This window comes from Xiphophorus maculatus, chromosome 2 (genome assembly GCF_002775205.1).
Source record: "Xiphophorus maculatus strain JP 163 A chromosome 2, X_maculatus-5.0-male, whole genome shotgun sequence".
In the NCBI taxonomy this organism is placed as follows: Eukaryota; Metazoa; Chordata; class Actinopteri; order Cyprinodontiformes; family Poeciliidae; genus Xiphophorus; species Xiphophorus maculatus.
The window spans coordinates 5,596,791-5,623,597 of record NC_036444.1 but is presented as its reverse complement, the minus strand read 5'-3'; the positions used below and the strand labels follow the sequence as shown (position 1 = coordinate 5,623,597).

The 26,807-nt window shown below is 36.2% G+C and overlaps 1 protein-coding gene and 1 long non-coding RNA gene across 7 annotated transcripts in view; one reads left to right on the top strand and one right to left on the bottom strand.

The window, feature by feature from the left end:
• The window catches only part of LOC111611583, a 10,303-nt gene extending 5,345 nt beyond the window's left edge, over positions 1-4,958 (bottom strand). Inside the window, exons 1-4 of one of the 4 annotated variants that reach the window (XR_002754103.1) lie at positions 4,659-4,958; positions 3,159-3,416; positions 3,058-3,083; positions 322-427 (exon numbers count right to left, since the gene is read on the bottom strand). This is a non-coding gene — a long non-coding RNA (uncharacterized LOC111611583). The remainder of the gene's footprint in view (positions 1-321; positions 428-3,057; positions 3,084-3,158; positions 3,417-4,658) is intronic. The other 3 variants (XR_002754099.1, XR_002754100.1, XR_002754098.1) reach the window with 3 other exon arrangements.
• On the top strand, positions 1,736-26,742 carry pik3c2g (phosphatidylinositol-4-phosphate 3-kinase catalytic subunit type 2 gamma). 3 transcript variants are annotated; one of them, XM_023348581.1, is made up of 33 exons: positions 1,736-2,260; positions 6,243-6,670; positions 7,507-7,586; positions 8,468-8,619; positions 8,925-9,039; positions 9,144-9,255; positions 9,639-9,709; positions 9,836-9,899; positions 9,984-10,109; positions 11,010-11,040; positions 11,778-11,958; positions 12,041-12,166; positions 12,272-12,400; positions 12,634-12,748; positions 13,081-13,214; positions 13,296-13,484; positions 14,786-14,879; positions 14,973-15,067; positions 16,021-16,201; positions 16,294-16,401; positions 16,885-16,977; positions 18,628-18,757; positions 18,832-18,968; positions 19,053-19,222; positions 20,115-20,271; positions 20,367-20,476; positions 20,573-20,741; positions 21,576-21,694; positions 22,126-22,222; positions 22,314-22,374; positions 22,877-22,956; positions 23,053-23,178; positions 23,586-26,742. In XM_023348581.1, the coding sequence occupies exons 2-33, from the start codon at positions 6,326-6,328 to the stop codon at positions 23,745-23,747; spliced, it is 4,059 nt and encodes a 1,352-aa protein (XP_023204349.1). In that variant the 5' UTR covers positions 1,736-2,260; positions 6,243-6,325; the 3' UTR covers positions 23,748-26,742. The 3 variants fall into 3 exon arrangements, with proteins under 3 accessions (XP_023204349.1, XP_023204354.1, XP_014327510.1); XM_014472024.2 differs by lacking the exon at positions 1,736-2,260 and adding an exon at positions 5,042-5,137; XM_023348586.1 differs by lacking the exons at positions 1,736-2,260; positions 22,126-22,222; positions 22,314-22,374; ... (1 more) ...; positions 23,053-23,178; positions 23,586-26,742 and adding an exon at positions 5,041-5,137 and having other exon boundaries at positions 21,538-21,684.
• The last annotated feature ends 65 nt before the right edge of the window (positions 26,743-26,807 follow it).

Sequence of the window (26,807 nt, the reverse complement as noted above, 5' to 3'; positions counted from 1 at the left end):
TGTTCCAGGATTAAGTGTTCTTTACAAAATTAGGGTTTATTTGTAATTTAGATAATATTGTTGTCAAAACAACAATACCATTGTTCATCGTAATTACTGGGACAATTAGCCATCCAGTAAAATTTGTTACTGTGACAAGTTTACTTAAAAGTCTATTTCAGCTGAGTAACTTTGATAAATTAGAGAAAGCCCACAATAAATCAAACCTCTCCACCAAATTTTTGTTTTCTAAATGTATTAAAGTTGTTTTGTACCAAAAAAAGCACTTCAAAATAATGCATTGAATTTTAAAAGTCCAAAATGAATAATATATTTGCTTACAGCCAGCTCTTCCTCATCGTCTTTGTCATAATCTCTCCAGTCTTCCTCTTCCTCTCCGGGGTCGTAGGTGTAAACCGGAATCAGATGGTGGCGCAGCTCATCTAGTCTGAGGAAGACGCAAAAATAAATACAACCAAACTGAAATGGGATGGAAATCTTTCCGAACCCAACGGTGTCCAAAGTGTGGCCCGGGGGCCGATTGCGACTCTCTGAGTGTTTTTGTTTTTCTTTGCAGCCCTTAACCACAATAAAGAAAATAAAAAAATTACACAAACTTGATTTTCCAGCTCATGTATATATTTATACAGCGAAGGTAATCATACAGGGATTTATTTATTTATTTAATGTAGACAATTTAAAATCTTGTAAAAGCATTAATTAGCTAGGAGCGCTAACATCCAGTCATTTTTACTCAAAAGCAGATTTTGGGGAATTAATTCAGCACAGATTGTGGAAAACAATTAACATTTTGTAGATTATGTTGTGTTTCAAATATTCAATGATTTGCAGGTTGTTTTAGGCAGAACTCAGGCTTATTTATTTTATTAAAATGTTGCTTTTTGTTTATAATTGTCCAGGCAACAGAGGAAATGTGTGACAAAAAAGCACAGCTTTTTAAAATTTAAGATAAGAAAGAATATCTACATTTTGTGCTGTAAAGTCAACGTCTTCATGCAACCTGCTGGGTTTAACTTCTTAAACTAATTTAATAAACCAAACTTGATTCATTGTTTGATAACTAGGATCATTTATAATGTGATCCCAGTTATCATATTGTGTATGATTGAATTGAAACGATTCATTTGTAAAGTTTGTCAAGATGAGTTGTTGTGAATAATGTGAATATATAAATAAACTGAACTGAGCTGTGCAGAACATTTTGATGCAAACAAAATTACTATTTCCTTTAGAAATAATCAATATATAAAACTTCACTCTTCAAAATTCAGTAGATGGAAGTTTTGAGATTATTGAATATTTTGCAAATATTGTAATGTTTTGTAGAATGGTTGCTCAAAAATGTCCGAGTTTGAAAAAGTAAAAGAAGTATTTGACTTTTGGAAATTTTTGAATTTTTTGAAATTCAAAAATGTAAATTTTTTCTAGAAAATCTATGAGTTTAATCTCAAACTTTCAAATTTTTTTAAACAAATTTTCAACTTTTGAAATTGAAATTTTCTTGTTTTTTAATATCTGATTAATCTGAAAATCTGAGATTTTTTCTAGAAAAGTTTTGATTATTCAAACTTAGAAAATTCCTTGGTTTTTCTAGAAATTTTCTGAGATTAATCTCAAAATTCCTGGGAGTTGTTCTAGCAAATTTTCAACTTTTGAAACTCAGAAATGTCTTTGTGTTTTCTAGAATATTTCTGAGATTAGGTTTTTGGTGGAAATGTACTCTTTTCTTCTTCTTCTTCTCATTTATATCTCCAGTGGTCTGAATACTCCGTAGTATAAAAGACGTTTTCAGAAATTCAGATCTTTTTTTTTTTTGAAAGGCCAACTATTTCTCCAATTATAAAATAACCAGCTGTGAAACGCGTGCAGCTGTTTTTCTGTCCTATGTACTTCAGGCATTATGGTGGTTGAGGTGGGGAAGCTGTAGTTCGCGTATAACTCGGGCTGGCCTGCAGCTTGTTACCGCACGTGAAGAGAACAATCCGCTTGTGCTTTGCAGACACAAGCGGATGTCTTGTTTTGTGTTACAGGCAACATGTATGTTGCTGGGTTGGTTGTGGTTTTGCGCACATATCTTGTTAGCGATCCCAGGCGTTAAGCAGCTAAATAGTTTGTTTTATTTTGCGTCCAGCTAAATAGTAAGTTTTATTCTGCTTCCAGCTAAATAGTTAGTTTTATTTTGCGTTTCGATCTGGAGTTGTTCTTACTAAATACCCGGATGTCGTGAAGCTTACTGGAACATTACGCTGCTGCTGCTACGGTAAGCGCCTGACATTTATGACTGGAAACGAAGCGCCGTATCAGATTTGCAAAACAGGAAAACATGGTTTCGTTTTTGCCAGTTGCCTAGTCTACAAATAAGTAAACATGTAATCATTTTTACGACTTGTTCTCCCTTTTTAAATTATTATAATTATAATTATAGAGACCTGAAACAGTGAATTAAAGACATCTTGTTCAGTTTTAGTTTGAGGTTTCATTCCTTCATGCAGGGCCGACCAAAGCCTTTTTGGGGCCCTAAGCAGATTTTCATTTGGTGCCCCTAATACCAACATGCCAACAACACCAGATGCTTCATAATTCCTAGGTTATGTGTGTAATATGCCGACTAGCATTAGCATCATTTGTCATTAACAGACATAAAGCTAAAGCTGATTTTTAACCTTACAGGAGCAGCAAACTAAAATATTGATTTTGAAATGCATAGTGGTATTGAAGTGTGGTATATTATTTTAACAATTTTAATGTGACAATACTTGATAAACACTAAATTTATGATAATTAAATGAACAAGTTTGATATCTTATATTTCCCCAACAGTGGCAGCAGTCAACATCTTGAAGATATTGACCTATTTTTTCTGTAACAAGTATAAAAATAATACATAATACATTTTTTCATGTGTAATAGCATTTTAGTTTATATTATTCTATATATATGTTAAATATATAATCATGCTAGGTTGTTGGTCTTGGGGGCCCCTGGTGGTGCGGGGATCCTAAGCAGCCGCTTAACTCAGTGTTTTGTTTTGTTGTGCATCTCATTTATGCAACTTACCTTCTTCTCCTTTTCATATAGAAAACCTAAAAGAGAAATTTGCACAATATTATTACTCTAGTTATGCTATTTGCTTTATGAAGTAGTAGACAAATTCTTACCACTGCCACTATGCAGCTACTCAGTGCGAGTACAACAAGAGGCAAGAGGGCGTAGTACCCAGGGAATTCAGGTTTCATATTTGGAGTTGAGCTGAAGGAGGTCGTGTGGTTCACATTCATTTCTCTTCTTTCCTGTTTGGTTCTTTTTCTGTTGCTTTTTAAGGAAGGTCTCTGTTGACACATTCAGATGAAAACTGCTGCAATTCCCCAAAATAAAAGGTTGTCAAGACATCCAAATCCCAGAGTTCATAACCAGTCCTACAAAAAAAAGCAAAAATATCACACTGTAAAACCTCATTTGTTCTCCTTACTTAAATAATATATAATCACCTTCCTAAAATAACAGCTAATTATTTTTGGTTATGTAATCCTTTGGCAATAAATTACTCTGGCCATTATTTTAGGAAAGCAACAATATGCAAACTCACCTCAATTGTTTTTAGTTTTAATTAACTAATTGAGTAACGTTAAACTGTGCAATTTTGGTGAGCGTATCTTAAGTTGATTTAATAAATCCAAGTATGTTGTAATTACTTAAATGGCACCCAAATCTTATTTTTTTTATATATGCAAATAAACCACAAAGCTTTCTGATGGCACATTTTAACTAGAAACTAAAATAAAGTTTCTTGATTGAAGTAGCTCTTTTTATCTGGTTCTCTACTCAAACTTTTACAGAAAAAATGGAAAGTAATGATATTTTTGCTCACTTTTTCCAGTAAAAGCAAACACAATCATTTAATAAAAAGTGGCTTAATTAGTTGCTGCTGTTGGTGGAACAATGCATTGTGGGATACCTTGCTGGTGAAGGTATTGTCTTCCACAGAACTTCAAATTAACTAAATACATTTTTAAAACGTGTTTACCTCAAAAAGCCCTCAACTTATTTAAATCAAGTATAGCAATGTAAAGAAAAGTGAGTTAAGTGGACTTAATTTATTCCATAAAAGTAAACATTTGCAATTCACTACACTGCAAAAACACCAAATCTTAGCAAGTATTTTTTTGGTCTAGTTTCTGGTGCAAATATCATAGTAAATTTGAAATAAGACAAAACTAACTTATAAGTAACGTTTCAGTAAAGAAATATGAGCTTGTCTCAACTAAATGTTTTCTTGATTTTAATGGAAAAAGTTTTAGTTCCACTGGCAGATTATTTCATTAAAACAAGCAGAAAATATTTTGTTATAAGTTAAATAATCTGCCAGTGGGATTGGTACTAAAATCAATATTAAGGACTTATTTACTTAAAATAAGTTCCTAAATTTTGCTGAAAAGTTACTTGTAAGTTAGTTTTGTCTTATTTTAAGCGTGCTAAGATATACTTGGTAAGGTTTTGTGTTTTTGCAGTGTATACACCCAAAACCTTTGAGTTACATTCATCCATCTTTTCCAGTTGAACATAATCTTACAGTTCTCTGACAGTATGCGCTGCAGATGATCTCTGAAAGGCGGTGATGGCGGTGAAAGGATGAGTTGAGAAGAAAATTGAGGACTCACCGTGTGTGTGCGCGCTAGCTGCAGACGCAGTCACCCATCTTCCTCCTTATCCTCTCCTTTAGTGTCGCTCTCCTACAGAACCAGAGCGCTCATTCTTCAACCTGCTCTCCAACATTCCTGAATGAGGAGCGGGTCAGTCGCTGCTTGGTGCTAAAAGTAGCACATTTTAAGGCATGAAACCTTTTGGCATTAAATCCAGACCATTAGTGCTGGGTAAATGTATTTTAAACTGTAGGATTATGAAGTTTGTTTGAGTTGTTTTTAAATGGCGTGTTTAGTGGAAGTGGGGTGGTGTGGTGTTTAGTTTTCTCCAGCAGAGGGAGGGTTGTTGAGGACGAGTTGGCCTGAGGGGGTGGAGCGGTGGGAGGGCTGAGGACGCTCAGCAGGGAGCAGCAGTACAGGTTGGACTCGCTCAGCATGGTTTCAGTCGGGAATTCACCTGGAATAAGAATGGCTGTGCTTATGCCAGACCTCTAATCGTAAGTTTTACAGTCTCTACTTTGTAAGACAATAACTTCTACACCTCATAAATCGACCAATATTAAACTGTGGTCTCTGTTAAATCTTATTTTGGACATGTTTTTACTTTTGTTTTGAAGGATTGTTTTTACAGGTTAGTCGCAGGTCTTGATTTGTTTTTAAGAGTTTCAGGGTATTTCCAGAAACTTAGCAGCGCGGTCTGGTGGATTTCCTGTTAGGATTTGAAATCTTGTTAATGATTAGAGCAACATAAACCTTCAGGTTGTCTGTAAAGCCACTCATAAAATGGCTCACTCATCTTTCCTGACTGTAAAAACACAAACTCTTACCAAGTTTTTTGGTCTTTTAGTGCAACTATCTTAGTTCACTTGAAATAAGACAAACATATTTTAAAGGTAACTTTTCAGAAAGATATAGAAGCTTGTTATGGGTAAATACTTCCTGAATGCTGATTATTTAACTTATAACAAGACGTTTTCCCCATGTTATAAGGAAAATAATCTGCCGGTCGAACAAAAACTTTTTTGGGCAATATTAAGGAATTATTGACTTAAAAACAAGCTCAAATTTCTTGCTGAAAAGTTACTTTTAAGTTAGGTTTGTCTTAATTCTAGTGTATTAACATATTTGCAATAGAAACTAAACGTAAAATACTTTTTTATGAGATTTTATGTTTTTACGGTGCTGCAATAGGTTGCCACCTCTGGTGTACACTGCAAACACATAAAATCTTACCAAGTGTTTTAGATCTAGTCTCTAATGTAAATATGTTAATACACTAAAATTATCTCAAAAGAAACTTGCAAACAACTTTTTTTAAATCAATAATTTGTTAATATTGATTTTAAAAAGTTGTCATTCTACTGGTAGATTATTTCACTTATAAGATGGGAAAATGTATTATTATAAGTTAAATAATCTGCTAGTATTTTTGTTATAGTTTTAGAGACATATTTACTTAAAATGAGCTGAAAAGTGACTTGTAAGTAAATTTTGTCTTAATTCATGTATATTTGACCTAGAAAGTGGACCAAAAATGACTTTGGTTTGATTTTGTGTTTTTGCAGTGTAATTCACTCTGATTTGTTTTGTCTTGTCTTATAGCTCCTCATATTGTTTTGTAATGAAATGAGGACCGAAAGAGAAACTTAAACGCCATCAGCCAAAGCCTAAAGAACAAAAATCCTATGGATGATCAATGGAAATCCTTCGTCACAGACGAGCCAAGTCCTTTGAGAGACGATTTAGTGAATGATTATGAATCCATTCATCGTGGTCAGGTTCTTCAACATCAGTATGAGACTATGCTGCCTGGGGTCGCAGGAAATCCCAACCAGCAGATCCGGGACAGCGCACCTCCACCTCCACCAAGACATCGGCTCCCGAGTGTCCCCATTGAGGCGCGGCGCAAACCGCCTCCTCTGCCCCCGCGCAACCCGCCTCCTGTAGGCCCCAGCAGAAATCGACTTTACTCCGATATTGACCCAAATACTCCTAAACTGCTGCGATCCAACACAGAAGTACACAGTTACGTGAGTATCCCTAATGAATGCACTCTTAAAGCTGCAGTATGCAACTTTTATTTTAAAAATGTTTTTTACAAATTTGATAAAATTGTCACCATGTCGTGCCTGTTTTTTATGAGCAAAGCTGAGTAGTAACTACTTTACTCAATTACATTTACTTGAGTAACCTTTTTGAAAAAAAAAAAACCTTTTAGGAGTACTTTTACTATGCTGTACTTTTTACTTGAGTAATTTTATTATGAAGTATCTCTACTCTTACTTGAATAAAATTGCTAGATTTTCTACCCACTGAATGAATTATAAACATGTTTTAACCAAAAAAGTCACCAAACACACCTGCAGTTTTTGTTAAAGTTTCATAAGTTTTTTATTGAAAGAAAATGTTATGGGGAAAAAAATATTTTGCTTGATTTTGTTATTTATATGAATTGTCATTTTCATCCTTAAAATAAAAAAATGTCCACTTAATTTTATATTTTGGTCTGTTTGATTATGTAATTTTTAAATATTAAATTATAGATAATCTGATCAGTTACTCAGTACTTGAGTAGACTTTTTACCAAATACATTTTTCCTCTTACTTTAGTAATTTCTTGGATGCTACTTTTTACTTTTACTTGAGTAAAAATATGTTGAAATAGTGCTACTCTTGATTGAGTAAAATGTTTGGGTACTTTACCCACCTCCTCCCTGAGCTACTACTGCTATCTGCAGAAATTCACCACTCCCACTTTATATAACAGTTACGTGCTGCAGCTTTAAATGTGCTTGAAAAAAATCCAGAATTGAATGTGGGGACAGGAGGTGGAGAGAAAAACTGACTAAATGCTCTTCACATTTAGGATCCCTGGGCTATCAGGCTGATAGACTCTCCAGAAGGCAGCACAAATAATCTGGCTGCTTTCAGCAATGCAACATCTCAGTAAGACTTTAAACACGCTTGTCATCCGTGCAGCTTTTGTGGTTCCTGCTGTTCTTCACACCTCAAAAACACAAAATCTTACCGAATGTTTTTGTCTAGTTTTTAGTGCAAATATCACAATACATTTCAATTAAGACAAAACTAACTTAAAAGTGACCTTTCAGCAACATATAGGAGCTTGTTTTATATTAATAATTCCTTAACATTGATGTAAAAGTACATATTATTTCACATATAACATGGGAAATACGTTTTGTTATAAGTTCATTGGAAAAACACAAAATCTTACCAAATCTTGCTGTAGTTTATAATTCAAATATACACTTGAAATAAAACAAACTAACTTACAAGTAGCTGTTCAGCAAAATATATGAGGTTTTTTTTATAAAGTAAATACTTTTCTAATGTTGATGAAAAAATACTAGTACAACAGGCAGATTATTTCACTTAAAACAAAACATTTTTCCCATACATGTTATAATTTCATTTATATGCCAATGGAACTAGCACTTACAAAAAAAGAAAATCTTAAAACCAAACTTAAAACTAACTCCTATAAAACTCTTTTCTTGCTGAACAGTTATGTTTAAGTGAGTTTAATATTATTTCAAGTGTATTAAGAGGTTTTCTCTAGAAACCAATATTTTATTAGATTTTATATTTTTACAGTGAGAAATATTCTGTCAGTGGAATTAGTACTTTTTCATCAATATTAAGAAATTATTTAATTAAAACAAACACTTATCTTGCTGAAAAGTTACCTGTAAGATAGTTTTGTCTTATTTAAAGTGTACTAAGATATTTGCTCTGTGCAGGTGGTGAATGTTCATCATTTCTTTAGTCATGTTTCATACTTTATACTTTTGGCTCTTCTCCAACAGGTTGATGTCACGATACCAGCTCACCGACAGGATTCACAACTCTGGTATATTATGGGGCCGACTGTTAAATATCCACCTTGCGCTGCTGCAGCAGGAAGTAAAAGTCACTATATTCGAGAACGACACCATCGAGTTTCCCATTCCCACCCCAGGTAAGATCCCTGTCATTATAAATGGGCTGCAGCTAACGGTTCTTTTACTAATCGACTATTTTTGATGATTATTCGGATAAAGAAAATCAGCGCATTCTGTAGATTTTTCATTTAACCTCTTAACCCATTTTTATACAATATTAGAGAAAACATCAAAACAAGAAAACAAACAAACAATTAACTGTGTGAGTGAGTGAGCTAGCCAGCCAGCTAGCTAGCTAGTTAATTAAGACCTGAACTGAATTATTATACACTTAAAAACACAGTTTGTCCATTGTGTAACCTTTACTTTACTTTTTAATCAGTGAACAAGAAGGTGAAGGACCTAATAGATGAATACTTCAAGTTGCTTGACCGCACCGCAGACACAAGCAAGGATTATATTTTAAAATTTTGTGACTCTGAGGAGTTCCTCACAAAGTGAGTCTGTCACTGCTTTTTGTTCATGTCAACAATATAGATTTTTTTTTTATGGACACATAGTTAAATTGAGCTTTTCTGAATTCACTTTCTTTTCTTTGTAGTGAAGAACTTCTTGGCTTGCATGAGAGAGTTCAGATGTATTTCAAGACAAAAGAGGTGATCAATCTCCGACTGGTTCCAGTAAATAATCTGAATCGCCATCTTGCCAGAGATGTGAGTCAATTTAAACTCCCTTCCTGATCAGGCTAACGGTTCAAAGGGTTGGTCTTATCTTTAATCTTAAAATGCTGCTCTTGCAAACACAAAGAGAGCATAATGTAAACATCAAAGTAAATGACGTAAAAACATCCACCTTGATTATTTTTAAGTTTGTTTACACATGCATTCATAAATGCTGGTATTTAAGATCCAGAAAGAACTGAATGAATGAAAACTGTTTATGCCAAATGAGAAAGCGTGATGTTTTATTCTGTATAAACAAAATTCACTTCATTTTTATTTTTTTCTTCATTTATTCCAAACAAGTTGAAATGTCCACCTGTGAATTCCTCATAATGCTTCAACTTAACTATTTAAATCTGTTACTGTTTTCTCAGGCTGCAGATGTTAAGACTGAATGCAATTTGCACCAGTTCCTGCGGCCTGTCAGCGTCCACTGCACCGCAAAGTGAGATGACAACATACTGTCCATTTCTTGTTTGTTTTCGATAGCTGCATCAAGTGTAGCTCAAGTCAGCCACTGTTTGCACAAAACAACCAGGCTGACGTCTGTGTGTGTTTTATCATTCCTCAGGTTGAGCATGGAGAATGTGCTCAGTGCCTTCAACAAACATGTGAACGAACTCATGAGCACTAAGGTATGAGGAAAGAACCAGTCTGGTCTTTATTGCCTTCATGCAAAAAGTTCCTTTTTAATGATTGGATTCTTTTTGTGTCTTCAGTGTAGTATGAATATCCCTCTGGTTGTTACTAATGTTCGCGTCATCAGTAATCTTCTATCTGGGCTGACATGTCACGAGCTAGAGGATGCCATTGGTGCCCTTAATCGAATCAGTCATGTAAATATGGTAGGTATTTGCTACACATTTGCCAAGCATGTTTTGGCAGTATTATGTTGAGAGTTGAGGGGAAGATGGATGCTGCTATAAACAGAGTATTACTGGAAGAAAACCTGTTAGGCCTCATTTTCTCTGAGCAGTACTACACGAGTCAGCCCAAATCATTACGCTGTTTTTGTCTATTTCTTTTGGAAAAGCTTCCAATGCAACCAGACAATGGTGTGGTTTACACTTTTGAAACCACTTTATTCCTGGGCTTCCTTCAGTTGTAGGTCTGACCTGGGCGATAAACTGAAAATCAACTCACACCGAAATTTCTGACGATGAGCAACGTCATTTTCCCCATGTTGGTAATTTAGGTGATTTTAAAAATTTTAATAAAAGTTGTTTTTGGTTGCGGATTACAGTCGGTCAGAATAGATAGAAAAAAATGGGGAATAAATTTCCACTAATTTATTAATCTCAAAAATGTTGTGGAAAAAATGAAAATTTCTGAACTCGAAAAGTCAAAAGAAATGCTCAAAAATAATCTGAAATTTTAAGATTAATTACAGAAAATTTCTAGAAAAAAATATGAAATCTTCTTTATGACTTTTGAAACTCATAAAAGTTTTAAATGTCAAATTTTTGCCTCTTAAAACTGAAAAAATGTTTCTACAGTAGACAGACAAGAAAGCCATCATTTGACAATGAGTGTGATTATCACAATGATGGTGTGTTAATACAGTTGTAGATATAAAATAAAGGAGGGAGTAAATTTCCACCAAAAAACTAAAAATACAGCAGTATGACAAGCAACTACATCTTGTCATACTGCAAGCTTGTAGTTGCAGTATGACATAATAACAAATGAGTTAGAGATGTCTTTGATTGTGTGTACATAGTTACAGTACATATTTCTTTTTACAGAACCATAATGAAATGATGGAGTGTGAAGCTGGTGAGTCTCTATAGAGGCAGTGTTGTCTGTATGTGTATGAAAAGACATTTATAAAGCAGTATTTGAGGAGCTGAATTAAACTTGAGTTGATGTTTGACGAAAGGAGTGACACAGTGAGTTGGACCATAAACTAGTGAGGCTGCATAACCCCCAGAAACACAAGTCTGATTCTATCAATTATCCATTTGGTTTTATTGTTACCTGCAGCTTTTGTAAAAAAAAAAAAAAGTATTGAAAAAATTGATTTGGGGAAATGTTTCATTTGCCTGATTGTATTACTTTGTAATTATGTTATTTAAATAAATGTTGGTCCTTAAAACATTAACATTTCCACATAACTTTATATTTTGGTTCATCTAATGATGTAATTTTTAAACGTTTTGATCAGTTACTCAGTGCTTGAGCCGCCTTTTTACCAAATGCTCTTTTATTCTGGAGTAATTTCTTGGATGTTTACTTTTTAATTTCACTTGAGTAAAAATATGTTGAAGTAATGCTACTCCCACCTGAGTACAATTTCTGGGTACTCTACCCACTTCTGGAGATTTTGCACAAAAATATGATGAACCAGACATTCGTAAATCACTGGGTCTAAATAAATCAACACAGAAATGATTCATTAGACACACAAAACAATGTTCTCCCATATAGCAATGACAGCTGAAGGTACTTTTCTAGCATTGATTCAGGATTAAAAGGTTGTTTTAAGTTTTGACTTGTTCTGTTTCTGATTTCAGCCTTGATCATGCTCAACGGGGCTCTGCTCAAAGTGCTGCAGATATATTTTGATAATTTCCACTCAGACTTCAGAACCCACAAACTTATCGGCACACCCCAAACCGATGATGTCGATAAGAATGGGGATATTTTGCAGTTCAGCATAGTTTCCATCTACAAACTAAACCCGAGCTGGATGAGGTATGTGCACGCTCGGACTTATTCTTCTTCATCCATCCAGAACAGAAACTAATCTATGTTTTTTACCTTTTGACAATTACAGTAATTATGAAAGTTTCTCTGTTTCCTGTGACTTGACATACGGAGAAAAAAATATCAGTGAGACCGGCATTTCGGAGAATATCAGCACGGCCTTCTCACAAGGAAACAACATCTGCTGTAACCGCCTGTAAGGGACAGAGTCCATAATGATTTGAGTGATTTTGTTTGTTTTTATGCATAATTTGAAAGATGAAAAACACTCAGAAGGCTGCTTGTTGTTTTTAAATTTCAGGATGGTGTTTCCTGTTCCAGTGAATGAGTTGCCATATGAGAGCATGCTGACATTTCACCTTAAAGGCACAAAGCGAGGGAGAAACCCAGAACTTTTAAGCTGGGCTGTTCTGCCCCTGTACAGCGACAGGTAGGTTAACTGGTTGTTGCTAGGTAACCAAAGAACTAGAGAGTTGCTAGGTAACCAAATAAAAAAAACCCACATGTGATGAGTTGACAGAAATTAACCAATCTTACAATCAGTATCCCTTTTTTGTAGGACATTTTTGTTTACAGAGACGTCATAATTCATTTTATTTGTTTTCTTTCTGTTGTTTTGTTTATTTGAATGTAGATTATACTTTTTACTCTGTGTCTGTTCAGGACCTTTGTAAGAGGAGCCGTCCTGCTCAGCATGTCCTCTCTTCCTGATCTGCCGTTCCCTCCGTCTCCTGCCCTGTCCGACAGCCACAGACAGCCTAGAGAAGTCATACTACAGGTGAGTCCCTGGCAACACAACCTCACACTGACTAAATACGGAAGAGGATAAGGGCCACTAATTTTTCTCAGAATTTTGACTTATTTGTCAAAATTTTGGCTTTTTTTCCCTCAAAATTCTGACTTAAACTGACTTTAATCTTCTATGTAAAAAGTCATAATTTTGACTTCAATCTCAGAATTCTGACTTTTTACATAGAGATTAAAGTCAGAACTCTGGGGAAGAGAGGGGCCAAAATTATGAGTAAAACATCCGATTTTTTTAGTGGCCTTAATCTTCATCAGTAACTAGATGATCAAAATACCTCCTCACATATTAGTCTTGTTTTACAGCTTGAATTTGACGACCAGTATGAGTGGGAATACCGCAGACCCATTGCTCTTCCCGGGTTAATCAACTTTACTCAACCTTGTGATGAAGTGCAAAGGAAATTATCAGAGATCTCCAAAAAGCATTGCCTCTCTTTGTAAGTAGGAGTATCAGGAATTCAGGTTGTTTTTTGTTGTTTTTGCATAAACCCTTCACAGATTTCTCTTTGCATTATCAGCCTGACAAACAATGAGAAGTCTTTCCTGTGGGACAAACGTTCCTGCAGTGATAAAGGAAGCACGTTCCTCCACCTTGTTCTCGGCGGCGTCCCCCGGTGGCAGCCTGAGGACTTGACGGAAATCTACACAGTGTTAGACAACTGGCCCATTCATCTGCCAGAGGAGGCTCTCTTCCTGCTAACGCCCAGGTAAACAGAAACATGATGACTTTACAAAATATCCATAAAATGTAATTTTTCCTGCCTCGGTTGATTTTTAATTCTGAAGACACGGGCAACAGGAGCGAGTCTCTTACCTGCTTTTGTTCTGGGGTTGAAACACACATTTCAAAAAACATGATTAATCGGATTAATCATGATGAATCGATTATTGAAATAATTGCCAACTAATTTAGTAACTGATTAATTGTTAACATGAGTATACAGATTCAAAAAATATATAATTTGCTGAAAGAATAACATATTCATAACAGTACCGTAATTAAGCCAAAACTATAAAAATGTATACATTTTGCATTTAAGATAAAAGCACACTTGTCTGTGAAATATGTTTCAGTCAAAACTTCAAACTTCAGAAAAACTATCTGAGGATGAACCAAACTCGTGGAAGTTTCCAGATTTTCTCCTGATATCATTGCAGAATTTTTAAAATGTAATAAAACAATATGAAGCGTGTTTTCATTCAAGTCGTTCCACTTAACTTGGATGATTTGAAATTATCTTTAAGCCTCTAAAGCCATAAAATCATCTCCCTGGCTTCCACACATAGTTTACTGCAATGCAAAAACACAAAATCTTACCAAGTATGTTTGGTCTAGTTTCTGTGGGAAATAGTTTAGTACACTTAAAATTAGACAAACTAACTTACACGTAACTTCTCTGAAAGATATAGGAGCTCGTTTTAAGTAAATAATTCTCTAATATTGATGAAAAAGTTCTAGTTCCATTGTCAGATTATTTCACTTGTAACGAGACTTTCCCCCCAGATAATAAATGAAATAATCTGCCAGTGGAACTAGTACTTTTTAACAATATCAAGGAGTTATTAACTTAAAACGTTGGTTACGCATTTTAACCCCCGATTCTATGAGCAGCCCTTTAAGGCTATCACTCTGATATCTTGCTGAGAAGTTACTTTTAAGTTATTTTAGTTTTATTTCAAGTGTACTTTCACTGTATTTTCACTAGAAACTAGACCAAAATTACTTGGTAAGATTTTGTTTTTGTTTTACCCTTAAACGTCTCACATTGAAGAAGTAAAGTCTCTCTCAATATCCTGGCGTTCAGCTCATAAGTAACTTAAAACAGGAAAAGTTTAGTGCGATTAAATGTCTCTGTATAAATGTTACTTTTATAGATTGCAAATATTGTAGCATTTCATGCAGTTCTAACCTTTACTGACATAGAAACTGTTTTATTCTTCTTTGCTAAGAAATCCGGCATCCCATTAAAATGTATGTAAATCTTGTTTCTTAAAACTTCTCTTTCAGTTTTCCAGATGAGACGGTCCGAAAAGCTGCGGTAGATTATTTTGTTCAGATTCCAGATGGAGAGCTGGAGTTGTTTCTGCCACAGCTGGTCCAGGTAAGGAAAGTAACAGAACTTTTTTAAAGTTTACAGAAAGTTTTCAGATATCGATAGCTGAATAACCTTTTTGTTTTGTTTATTTTCTTAAAGGCTCTGAAGAGCGAGTGGAAACTTGACGGGCCTCTGGTGACGCTGCTGTTGGACCGATCCCTGAAGAACATACGGATTGCTCATCAACTATACTGGTCAGTCGGACTTTGAACTGGGAGCACAAGGACATTATATAATATATTTCATTACAAGAAGCAGCTGTGCACACATTGTGCCTGATCAAAAATTGTGCAGGACTTAAAATGTCACACTCTTCAGATCTAATATGATTAAGGAAATAATAAACCAAGAGAACCTGCACTTAAAAAACATTAAAAGTTTGGTCTGGTTTTTAGTGCAAAAAATCTTATTACAGATTAAATAAAACAACACTAATTTACAAGTAACTTTTCAGCAAGATATAGGCATTGTTTTAAGCCAATAATTCTTTAATATTGATGATAAATAACATGGGGAAAATGTGTTGTTATAAATGTTATAAGTTATAACTCTTAGTGGATTTAGTAATTTTCTTAAAATCAATAAAAAAGAAATACTGAAAACTAGCTCCTATATCTTGCTGAAAAGGTATTTGTACATTAATTTTGTCTTATTTCAAGTGTACTAAAATATTTGCAATAAAAAAATTGTAATCAACCCCTTATCGGCCGAAAGATGTCACTGATGACACATTTTTACCTGCCAACTTTGCATTACAGTATTTGCGATATTTTGCACCATCTGAAAAATTCCAACGGTTTCTGAAAGGGGAGACGTTGCGCTTTCCAGCCAATATTGGGTTATTACGGTAATTTCACTCCCGCCGTTGCAGGAGGGACTTCAGTTTAATCTGATGAAACGCTCTTTTAATAGATGGTAAATTGTAAATATCTGCTAGATATTGAAAGTTTCAGTTGCTATGGAGAAATGGGCAAAAATATTTATCCACAGACCATTTAAAGAACTTTTACAATTAAAATAAGAAAAAATATCCAGGTGGAGATTTGAGACTTGGCCTTCACGGGTTAATCTAAATGTTTTTGGTATTTAAATGTCTGTTTTTCCAGATCCCTTTGTTGACGTGTTTATGGTTTAAATATCCCGGCAGGCTGCTGGAGGATACCCACACTGACTGCTACTTCCAGAGCTGGCTGAGTAAAGTCCAGGCTGCCTTGATGCACTGCTGTGGCCGAGCACTGAGGAAGGAGCTGGATCATGAATCCCATCTGGTGCAGGTTCTCTTTCAGGTGGCCCAAAAAATTTGCTCTGCTGACAAGCCTCAACGTCAGGTTTGTAAAAACATTTAACGTTGCCTTTTATCAGAGCAGTAAAATAGTTGGCAATGCATTTTCTTTTTTGCACCATTTGATTCTTTTTGCAGAATGTTTTGAACAGAGAAAAGGGAGTTATTGATGAGTTTTTTAAAAGTGGCATCACCTGCCGTCTGCCTCTAGACCCTGCAGTCAGTGTAAAAGCTGTCAACTTGGATGTAAGCATGCACACTTCACTGCAAAAACACAACATCTAACCAAGAGTGTTTGGTCTAGTTTCTAGTCTAAATATATTAGTACATTTGAAATAAGAGAAAATTAATGTAGAAGTAACTTTTTAGCGAGATACAAGAGCTAGTTATAGGTAAATAATGATAAGTAAAGATTGTTTCTTAAACAGTATTAGTTCCACTGGCAAATTATTTCACTTAAAACAACAAAATTTTCCCCATATATAACTAGTCATTTTTCTTTTACCCAATATTAAGGAATTATTTACTTAAAACAAGCAACTACTGTATATCTTGCTGAAAAGTTACTTATTTAATTTTGTGCTATTTCAATTGTATTGAGATATTTGCACTAGAAACTAGACCAAAAATACTTGGTAACATTTAGTGTTTTTGCAGTATTCCACTTGATGCTGCGTAGCATCTGCAGGGTTTTGCCGTAGTTTTTACTCCTCGGTTCTTTTTTTTCAGGCATGTAGGTTCTACAGCTCCAACGCTGCTCCTCTGGGGGTGACATTCATTTCTGAAGACTCTCTAGCTAAAGCCACCAGTGTCATTTGCAAGGTTAGTGACGATCATCAACTTCCATGGCAATAAACTGCTTTTTGATATCTCTTATGGTTTTTGCCTAATTTCTCTTTCAGTTCTCTCACTCAGAGTGAAATTGAGACTGCAGTGTTTTGTAAAAAGATTCAGTTAAACACTTCCTCACAGACTCAGTAGTTTACAAAAAAAATTATTATCAGGAAAAGCGCTTGTCTTTGGTGCAGATTTTACAGTCTGCCATTTGACTCTGGTGTATTTTGTGTCTAGTTGTTTGACAAGATCACAGCTTCTAATAATGGCATAAAACAAGTTGAATTTAGCATAGTTTGCCCCTGATTAAACCTGTTACCGTTTGCTTACCTGATATTTCTGCTTATACATTTAATAAATGTATTACCAACCTGAGCTTTGTCGCTGCTCCTTTGATGAATGACATCTGACAACTTCTCCAGTGTAAAATGTCATGGACCTGCTGAGGTACAACATATTTCTGTCAATCTGGACACGATTACGCTGTGGCTTTCTCAGGCGCCCAGATGTGGAACCCAAAAAACTATGTTTTATAACTGAAATTGAATGTTTTTACTTCCATTTGGGTTTCTGCTGATTCTAAAAACAACCCGAGTGCTTAAAAAACACCTGGCCAGTTAGTGTAAAAAAAAAAAAAAAAAGTTTTTTTTTTTGGTATCTGGAAAAGAAGCCATTTCAAAAACCTCCAGAATGTATCATCACAAATTAACTCTCACCTAGTAACCCCAGTGCCCGTTACCTAGCAACCCCAATAAAGTTCCGCCCGTCACCTAGCAACCCAAGCTGAGTTCCAGAACGTTTGGTATGTGCTCTACAGTGTTTTGCTGCTGACTTAACACAGGGGTGTCAAACTAATTTTCATTTTGGGTCATATTAAAATCTGAATGTTCTTAAAGGGCCGATTGTTCCAGAATGTATTGATAAAATATCATTAAACAGCTGTTTGTTTCAGCGTTCAATAAGTGTTTCTTAAAATTAAATTATATTCCACATCCTTTCATACTGATCAGTCCATCCAGGATTTCTTGATTGTTTTTGTCAGATTTTGTGGTGTTAATTCTGAAATATTTGTAAAGAATCTTTACTATCTTTGCGCTGTTGTTAAATGTGACTTTTTATTAATCGCCGTATTGGTCACAGACTATAACTTGACATCAAGTAAGGCTGAAGCAGCAGTAACTTAAACCCAATGTTTCTGGCTAATTTTGAGAGAAATTTGCAGTAAAATTCCCCAAAAATGTGGACACGTGATTGTGTGAATTTTACGGATTTGTGAACGACTGGAGGGACTTATTGATGTAATTTGGAGTCTAGAGGGCCACATTAAAAGCTACAGTGGGCCAGATTTGGCCCCCGGGCCTCAAGTTTGACACGTGACTTAACACTTGCTCATCTCTTTTCGGCAATTTTCATGCAGTGTAAAGGATGAGTTGGGGGCGTGGCCAGCAGCAGCTTATTTGAATTTAAAGTGACAAGATGCCCTAAATCAGCTCAAAATTGCCAGATGTGGGCAGACTGAAATCTCACTGTTTAAGAATGATTTTGTGCAAAAAATGTAATAAACATATTTTGTTATTTTTTACTTTTGTCATTCTAATGTAAACAACTGCCCACATTTACACACAATATGATTTTCAGGTGGGGGATGACCTGCGTCAGGACATGCTGATTCTTCAGATAGTCCGTGTGATGGACTGGGTTTGGCTCCAGGAGGGGCTGGACCTGCAGATGATTACGTTCCGGTGTATTTCTACCGGCAAAGCTCAGGGTAAAGGATTGTTACTGGCTTATTATTCCATGTTTTCTGAGATTGTCCTTAATTATATCGCTTGTGGTCATCAGGTCTGGTGGAAGTTGTACCAGATGCCGTGACGCTGCGAAAGATTCACCAGGAGTGGGGTGTGAGTGGGACGCTTCGAGTCGACACGCTGGAGAAATGGTTCCACATGTTGAACAGAACTAAAGAAGGCTACGAAAAGGTTGAACCTTAAGGCAATGCGGATGTTTGACCGTTGGGTATTTCTGTTGTCATTTTGTATCAACCTTCTGCTGTGCACATGCAGGCGGTGACGAATTTCATCCACTCGTGTGCGGGTTGGTGCGTAGCCACCTTCATCCTGGGGATCTGTGATCGCCACAATGACAACATCATGCTGAAGCGGAGCGGACACATGTTCCACATTGACTTTAGCAAAATCATGGGAAACGCACAGAAGTTTGCAAATATACCTAGGCAAGTTGGTGGAAAAGGGAATGTAGTGGGGATAATCAGGGCCGGATCTAGAATGATAAGGGCCCCTGGATAGAGCCAGTGTTGGTGCCCTAAACTAACAAAGAAAAAAAAAGAAGCTTTGTACTCATTAATAGATAGTCCTACACATTAGCAGGTGGTTTATAACATCTGACAGCTTCATGTTGGTCCCAAAAAGGTGTCAGAATTTTAAAATAGAGTATTGTATAAAGGGATTATTTGTTTGTAAACACACCAATATGCACACAACTTGATTTCAGAAAGAGCCTGCAAACTGACCTTTAAATTGCTACTAGTTGCCTTTGTTACCCACATTTCTCTTGCTGTTTTAACATCATCCAGCTCATCATAGTACTACAATTGTTTATCAAAGCGTGGTAAAATACGCTGTCCAAACAACATTTAGTTTTGTACTTGCTAATAGTAGCCCAGAACAAGAATCAAACATGGAGAACCAACAAACATTTAACATCATGCTTTGCCAGGAGAAGAGAGGTGATCTTCACTGGCTGCAAGTTGTAAATCATTTTGTTATCCTAATTGTAAATAGTTGAAATAATTAGAGTAATGTATTCTTGCTTACTTTCTGGAGGCGACATGCGCAGTACACTGGATGCTGACTCATCGTGATATCGCCTGATAAGCCCTCTATGTGTAACAATATTAAAACTCCACACTTTATATGGGCCTATGAGTTTTATATAAAGTATAATGTTTATTAAACATGCATTTATTGCACAAACACCCTGGACTACTGCCCCCTGTTAGCTCTTTGTAAGGTCCGGCCCAAGGGTTAATAATGATAAAACAAAAGAAAACAAAACAATACAGAGACATAATAAATCTGCAAAATTCTTTTTTCACATGACATCAGGGACAGAAGACCCTTCGTTTTCACGTCTGAGATGCAGCACTTCATCACAGGCGGCGGAGAGAAACCTCAGCGCTTGCATCACTTTGTGGAGCTCTGCTGTGAAGCTTATAACATCATCAGAAGCCGCTCTGCACTGATACTCAGCATGTTGGAGCTGGTAAGACCTTTCGAATCAAACACACAAACATCTTCATCAAAATGCTGATAGTCTGTCTGAGAGCACCTGAACCTTAAAAATGTGGATTTTTCCAGCTGCTTTCTGCAGAACTCCCAGAACTGAAGGACTTCAATGACTTGCAGTTCGTCCTGAACAACCTCAGACCTCATGACACAGACCTAGAAGCCACTTCCTACTTTACCAAGTAACTTCACGTGCCACCCATTATCACCTCACACATAATCCTAGGATGTATATTTTGTCTGCGGTTGTGCTAATCAAGGGATTAACTCTGCTGTAGAAAAATCAAGGAGAGTATGGACTGTGTGGCTGTCAAATTTAACTTCTTCACCCACACCATGGTTCAGCCAAAGAAACAACAGACAACACGCCGGCACAGCCTTCCTGGAACCAACACCAACATCCAGAAAGCCGTCATCCAGGACTTTTCTGTCAAGGGACGAGTTGTGGTGAGGCCAAATTTTGGTTCTTTGCGTTCTTAGCAATGAAATATCACTGAACGTGAGCTTTGTGTTGCATCCTGACACCCCAGTGAAAAAAGAGCAGTAAATTTTGACCAAAAACATTGAAAAACTTTGAGTTTAATCTTAAGATTTTTCTAGAAATCCTCCAAAAGTTGAAAATTTGTGAGGAAAAAGCTCAGGAATGTTCAAAGTCATCTGATAAATTTTCTAAAAAGAAACATGGAAATGTCTGAGTTTGAAAAGTCAAAAATTTTGATTCATTTCAGAAATTTTCTAGAAAAAAATCTTCAATTTGAAGTGCAGATTTTTTTGTTTTGTTTTTTCTGACATATTTCTCAGATTAATTGCAAAATGTCAGATTTTTTGACAGAAATGTACTCCTCTTTTTGTGAGTACTGAGCTTATCCACAAACTGATCTTGAACTGATCCACAATAAGCTCTAATGGCCCTAATTTCCTGTAGTAGTAGTAACCCCACTCATTGTCAAGTGACGGCTTCCATGTTTGCTGTAGAAACTTTTTTAGTAACACGCTGAGTTCATAAAGCGTGTTTTCCTGGTGTTGAGTGGAGTGATATTGGTATCTGTGGGTGTTTTGCTGCTCTTTGATCAGAAGAGGTTTTCCTATGTCAGGTTTAGTCACTTGAAGGCTCAGAGATTTGCCTGGTTCCTTTTCCCACAAGAACATTTACACAAAAACATCAGTTGGTAATATTATAATCCCGTCAAACTGTCTGTCTGCAGCAGGTTATACTAAATCTCTGTATTCATTCCCCATGCAGCTGCAGACTGTTTTTGTGTGTCTGTGCGTGAATTGCAGACTTACAACCTAACAATAACAATTGATGATGGAGTTTTGACGAGTCAGAAGACATTCAAGGAGTTTGAACTGATCCACAATAAGCTCCAGACTTACTTCATTGAATCTAAGCTGCCGCAGTGAGTGCAAGACAAGCTGTACTGCAAAAATACAAAATACTTTTGTCTGGTTTCTAATGCAAATTTCTTTTTTTTTTTCTAATTTCAGGTGTAGTAACCTACAAGTGACTTTTGATGAAGATATAATTCCTTAATACTGATGAAAAAGTACTAGTTCATCAGATTTTATTTTAAGTGAAATAGTCTGCTAGTGGAACTGGTACCTTTTCTTCAATAGAAAGGAATTATTGGGTTAAAATAAGCTCCTATATCTAGTTGAAAAGTTACTTGTAAGTTAGTTTTGTCTTATTTCAAGTATCCTAAGATATTTGCAATATAAACTAGACCAATAACATGTGGCAAGATTTTGTTATTGCAGTCCATTTTTTGTTTTATGAATTGTTTTTTGTATTTACTAACGTTTCTAACCTGAACCTTTTTATCTCATTAAGGTTTCCAAGCTGGTATCAAATGTCGTTTACCCCACAGAAGAGGAAGGCTCTGCTGAATACTTACTTAAAACAGCTCTTTGAGGGGCCGTGCAAGGGAGTAAGAGTCTAATCCAGTCTCAGGATGGTTTTTCATAATCCTCCCAAATCCTTAATTCTTACTGTGAAACGTCTCATTGTGTCATCTGCAGGATGAATATGTGTGCAGCTTGTTTCTAGATGGTCCCAGTGCCAAAACAAATGTGGGAACAGGTAATATCAAAGGGGATCTATTATCCAAAATTCACATTTTGTATATTTTTATACTTCCATTTGGGTTTCTACTACTTTTAAAAGCAGCACAAGTTCTAACAAAACCACCCCAGACATTTTGTGGTAATAAGTTAATGCTTTTTGGTGTCCCTGTAATGTCACAAATCAGTCCACTTAGCAACTAAGAGAAGTTCCAGCACGTTTGGTCAGCTGGTTTAACTGCTGTATGCACTGTACAATGGCTGCTGGAAAATAAAAGTGTTTTGTTGTTGACTTATTATCCAGAAACCACTTGCTACCTTCTTGCTAGTTGTGCAGGAGTCTCCACTTCTGCTTTTCAAAGATGTACGATTGTATAATTGGAAGAAAAAAAAGTAATGAACATGTTTTGTGTCGCCTGTACTGTAGACCCATCCTAACTTTTTTTAAGAAAACCTGTCACCTTTACAGCATAACTGAAGACTGATGGAGAGAAGTTTGACGTAAGCTCTGTGTGTTGCAGGAGGCCGTCCTCAGATCCAGCTGCGTATATCGTACTCAAACTGCAAGCTCTCTGTGTTGGTGAAACACCTGCAGAACATCGTTAGTTTGCGTCATTCTTTGAACAAAGTTGTGTGTTCTGATGAAATATAGTAAAACAGGCTCTAAAGGGTTCTCTGCTGTTGTGCTGTTTTACAGAAGTTGCCAAATGGTTCAAACCCTGATGCCTACGTGGTCACACGGCTGAGACCAGACCCTGCGCAGACCTCCAAGAGGAAGACGAAGGTGGTCAGCAACAATGACCACCCGACTTTCAATGAGCTGGTAAAGTTCACCCTTTACAGTACACACTAGGAAGGGTTAAAGTTGGCAGTGAGAAACATTCACTTAGGATCACCAAAGTCCTGAACATATGATGTGACATAAAGTCTATCCAAGTCATGAAAATGGGTGACATGTTATGACAATAATTGGTTTATAAGGGTAAAAAAAAACATCTTGAAAAAATGGCAGTCATCCTGAAATTCAAATGGTTAATTGGACAAATGACGATGCTAAAAAATTAGCACATTGAGGGTGAGGATACAATTATTTATGTTTGTAACCAGACATAAAATATTTTTACAGTATTATGCTGAACTATAAGGCTGTTTCGTATGTAAAACCCTCGATAATTTAAGTGTATTAAACAAAACAACCTTTATATAAACAAATCTGCCTCATTCTCACAGCTGGAGTACAACTTTATCCCGCTGCTGGATGGGATTTCACTGAAGGTGACGGTGAAGAGCAGAAAGGCCAAGAAGACATTTGTAGCTGCAACCAGTATTAAACTGGAAGAAGACCTGCTGGACAAGGAGCTGTGCTTTCCCCTTGGGAACTGTGTAATCTGACCCTGAGGACTGCACTGTGAGCCTGCCGCCAGCAGGGGGAGCCAACACACTTACTGTATTATATGTTTTATTTTAGTGTAGGCAGGGAAATACAGGACATCATCCACTAAGAAATCTTATAAATTATATTTCTCTACAAAAGGTATGTTAACCTACCTCCAGAATTTAAAGCACTGACTGGCTGGGATTTTTGGCTAACGTTATGTTAAAAATGCATGTTTATGGTTAAATAAACCATAAAAACTTTTTTTGTAATTAAATTAGATCACATTAATATTATAGAAATGATTTATGAAGGAAAGGGCGTACTGCCTAAATTTCCCTCTAGACCTCAGAGCCACAGAACTTCAAGATAACATCTGTATACTTAAATATTATTTTATCAGTGAAAACAAAGCCGTTTTATTTCTGTACTGTTAAAATTAAAACAATGTGAAAAGATGCTAAATATAATTTAATCCTAATAAGTATAAATTGAGGGCAGACAAAGCTGTAATATTTTAACAGTTTTGTCAATATGTAGTTCTATTAATACATTCAAGGTCTCCAAACCGGACCTTTGAAGACGATTAGGGCCACTAGAAGGAAAAAAGACCTTTAATCTCAGAATTTTGACTTCGGATCTCAGAAGATTAAAGTCAGAATTGGGATTTAAGAGAGAACTGACATCAATCTGAGAATTCTGACTTTTTTTCTCAGAATTCCGACTTTGGATCTCAGAAGATTAAAGTCAGAATTCTTAGATTACATTCAGAATTTTGAGATCAAGTAGAGAATTCTGACATTAATCTCAGAATTCTGACAATTTCTTTCTCAGAATTTTGAATTTGGATCACAAAAGATTAGTCAAAATTCCAAGATTAAATTCAGAATTCTGAGATTAAAGTCAGATTTTCTTGTTGTATTTTTGTTTCAGTGACCCTCAGTCTCTTCCAAATAGGGGACATTTATAATCTGGATGTTGCCCTAAATGAAAATGACTCTGCCATCCCCGGCATCCTGCTTCTGCTGGTAGTCTAGTTTTTTTTTGTTTTTTTGAAAGTGAGTCAAACTAGAGACTTTATGTGTTTTTATGTGACAGATTAAGAGTGAAGGGATGCTTCAAGATGTCTGCTTCTTACCTGCACAGGCATGTTTGTCCCTCCAGCCTGCATGTCCTTGACCAGTGGAATTAGAGGCGAGAGACTAGGCGACTGTGTGAGCAGGATGACAACTCAGCATCTCAGGCCTGAGGGGCCGAGTTAACACTCAGCCCACCTCCCTCTCACTCCATCCACTGTTTTATCCATCAGTGGCATTTAAATACAGTCGGGCACGCGCGTCTACACACAGAGGCAACCAAATCACTGACTCTGATCGACATGCACACTCGCTCCTGCTGGGCCAAACTGGGTCTTCGTGTTATCTTGATGCCATTCCAGTCCTGACAGGCCTGCTGACCCGTACTTTCCTTTTACCTCATTTAAAGGATTTAGTGACGAACAGAGATGGAAATAGACTTCCCTGCACTGGATTCAGCTCAATAATGTATACCTCTTTGGAGACTATTTATAATATTCCCTGACGGGTTTCTCGAATGGAAATGGAACTGGTTGCTATTTTTTGATGACTGCGGTCATGTAGCGTTATTAAAATTGGTGTCACTCACCACTGTCAGTCCGGATATGTGAAAGCAACAGAACACAGACACATTTGTTGGCACCGCTGGTGTTAAAAGCTCTAAAATAAACGTATCTGTTGCTGCAGCAGCAGCATAATCTCACCAGAAACATTACATGAAGTCGACCTTTACTCAGTGGGGAGAAAAAAAAATCTGTCTTTAGAAATAAATGTTGTCTTTTTTTAATTACTGCAAAAGACCATTTGGCAAAAGGAGGACACTTTCTGCTTCAAAACTCTTCTGTTGTGAAGCAGAAAAGAAAGCAAAGTTTTTACTATTCTTCTACACACAGTCTCCATTGGTCAGTAGTGTCCAAACGTTTTGCTAAAATATCAAGTTGAAAATACTCTGGAAAACAAAAGTTAGTTTTTTTTAATTAAGTTACTTTATGTTAACTTCTCTCTCTTTTATCCCCAACAATAAACTAACCACACAGTATTTTAAAGGTGGCATATTACTTCCTTTAACAAGTTAGGATATGTCTATGCCTATACAAAACATGTTCATTACATTTTTGCACAAAATCATTCCTTGATATTGAGCTTTATGTCTGCTCATAACTGTTGTAGGACCTCTTGTCACTTTAAATCTTTAAAAAAAATCTTTAAAACTTTAAATAAGCTGCCCCCCAACTTGATGTTTACACTCGCACATAAAAATGGCAGCAAACAGATGCACAATTATACAAGTGTATATAGCAGAAGTTGAGCCTGCTGCACAATTAACAAGAATACAGCAAGTGTTTTCTGGTGGGTAAGTCAACAACAAATTGCATAGCGCATACAGAGGTTGAACCAGAAGACCAAATGTGCAGGAGCGCCGCTTTGGTTGCTAGGTGACAGGTGGAATTTTGCTGGGGTTGCTAGGTAACGGGCTGGGCTGCGCAGTTAAAAAGAAAAAAAATTGCATTCAATGTTCCAGATATTTGGGGTTGATGATCTCTGTCTAGATTTTTCTGTGTGCGTTTTCAGCAACAACAGTATACAGCTCACCCCCTTTTTTTATATTAAATGGCTCAGCTGAAGTTTGGTTTTCAGTAAAATTCAGCAAATGTTTTTCAGTCCAGTTTACCAACTTAGTAAATTAAAAGCAAAAAAAAAACATTTTTGATAAAAGATAAAAACTTTGTGTTGTACCTTACGTTTTTCATTTTACGGCCTCAAATTAATTAACATTTGCCCGTAATGTTTTTTTTTTTACTTTATCTGCATCAACCGCTTGAGTTTGTAACCTACTTTATTTTGGTAGCAGGACAGATAAGCCTTTTTTTTTACCCCTCCAGGGGGTCTTTTGTGGGCTCTAGTGTCCCTTATATGTTAGTAGGCTGACAGGAAACGGGGGAAGACATGCGGCAAATGTCGTCGGGTCCGGGAGTCGAACCCGCGACGGCCGCGTCGAGG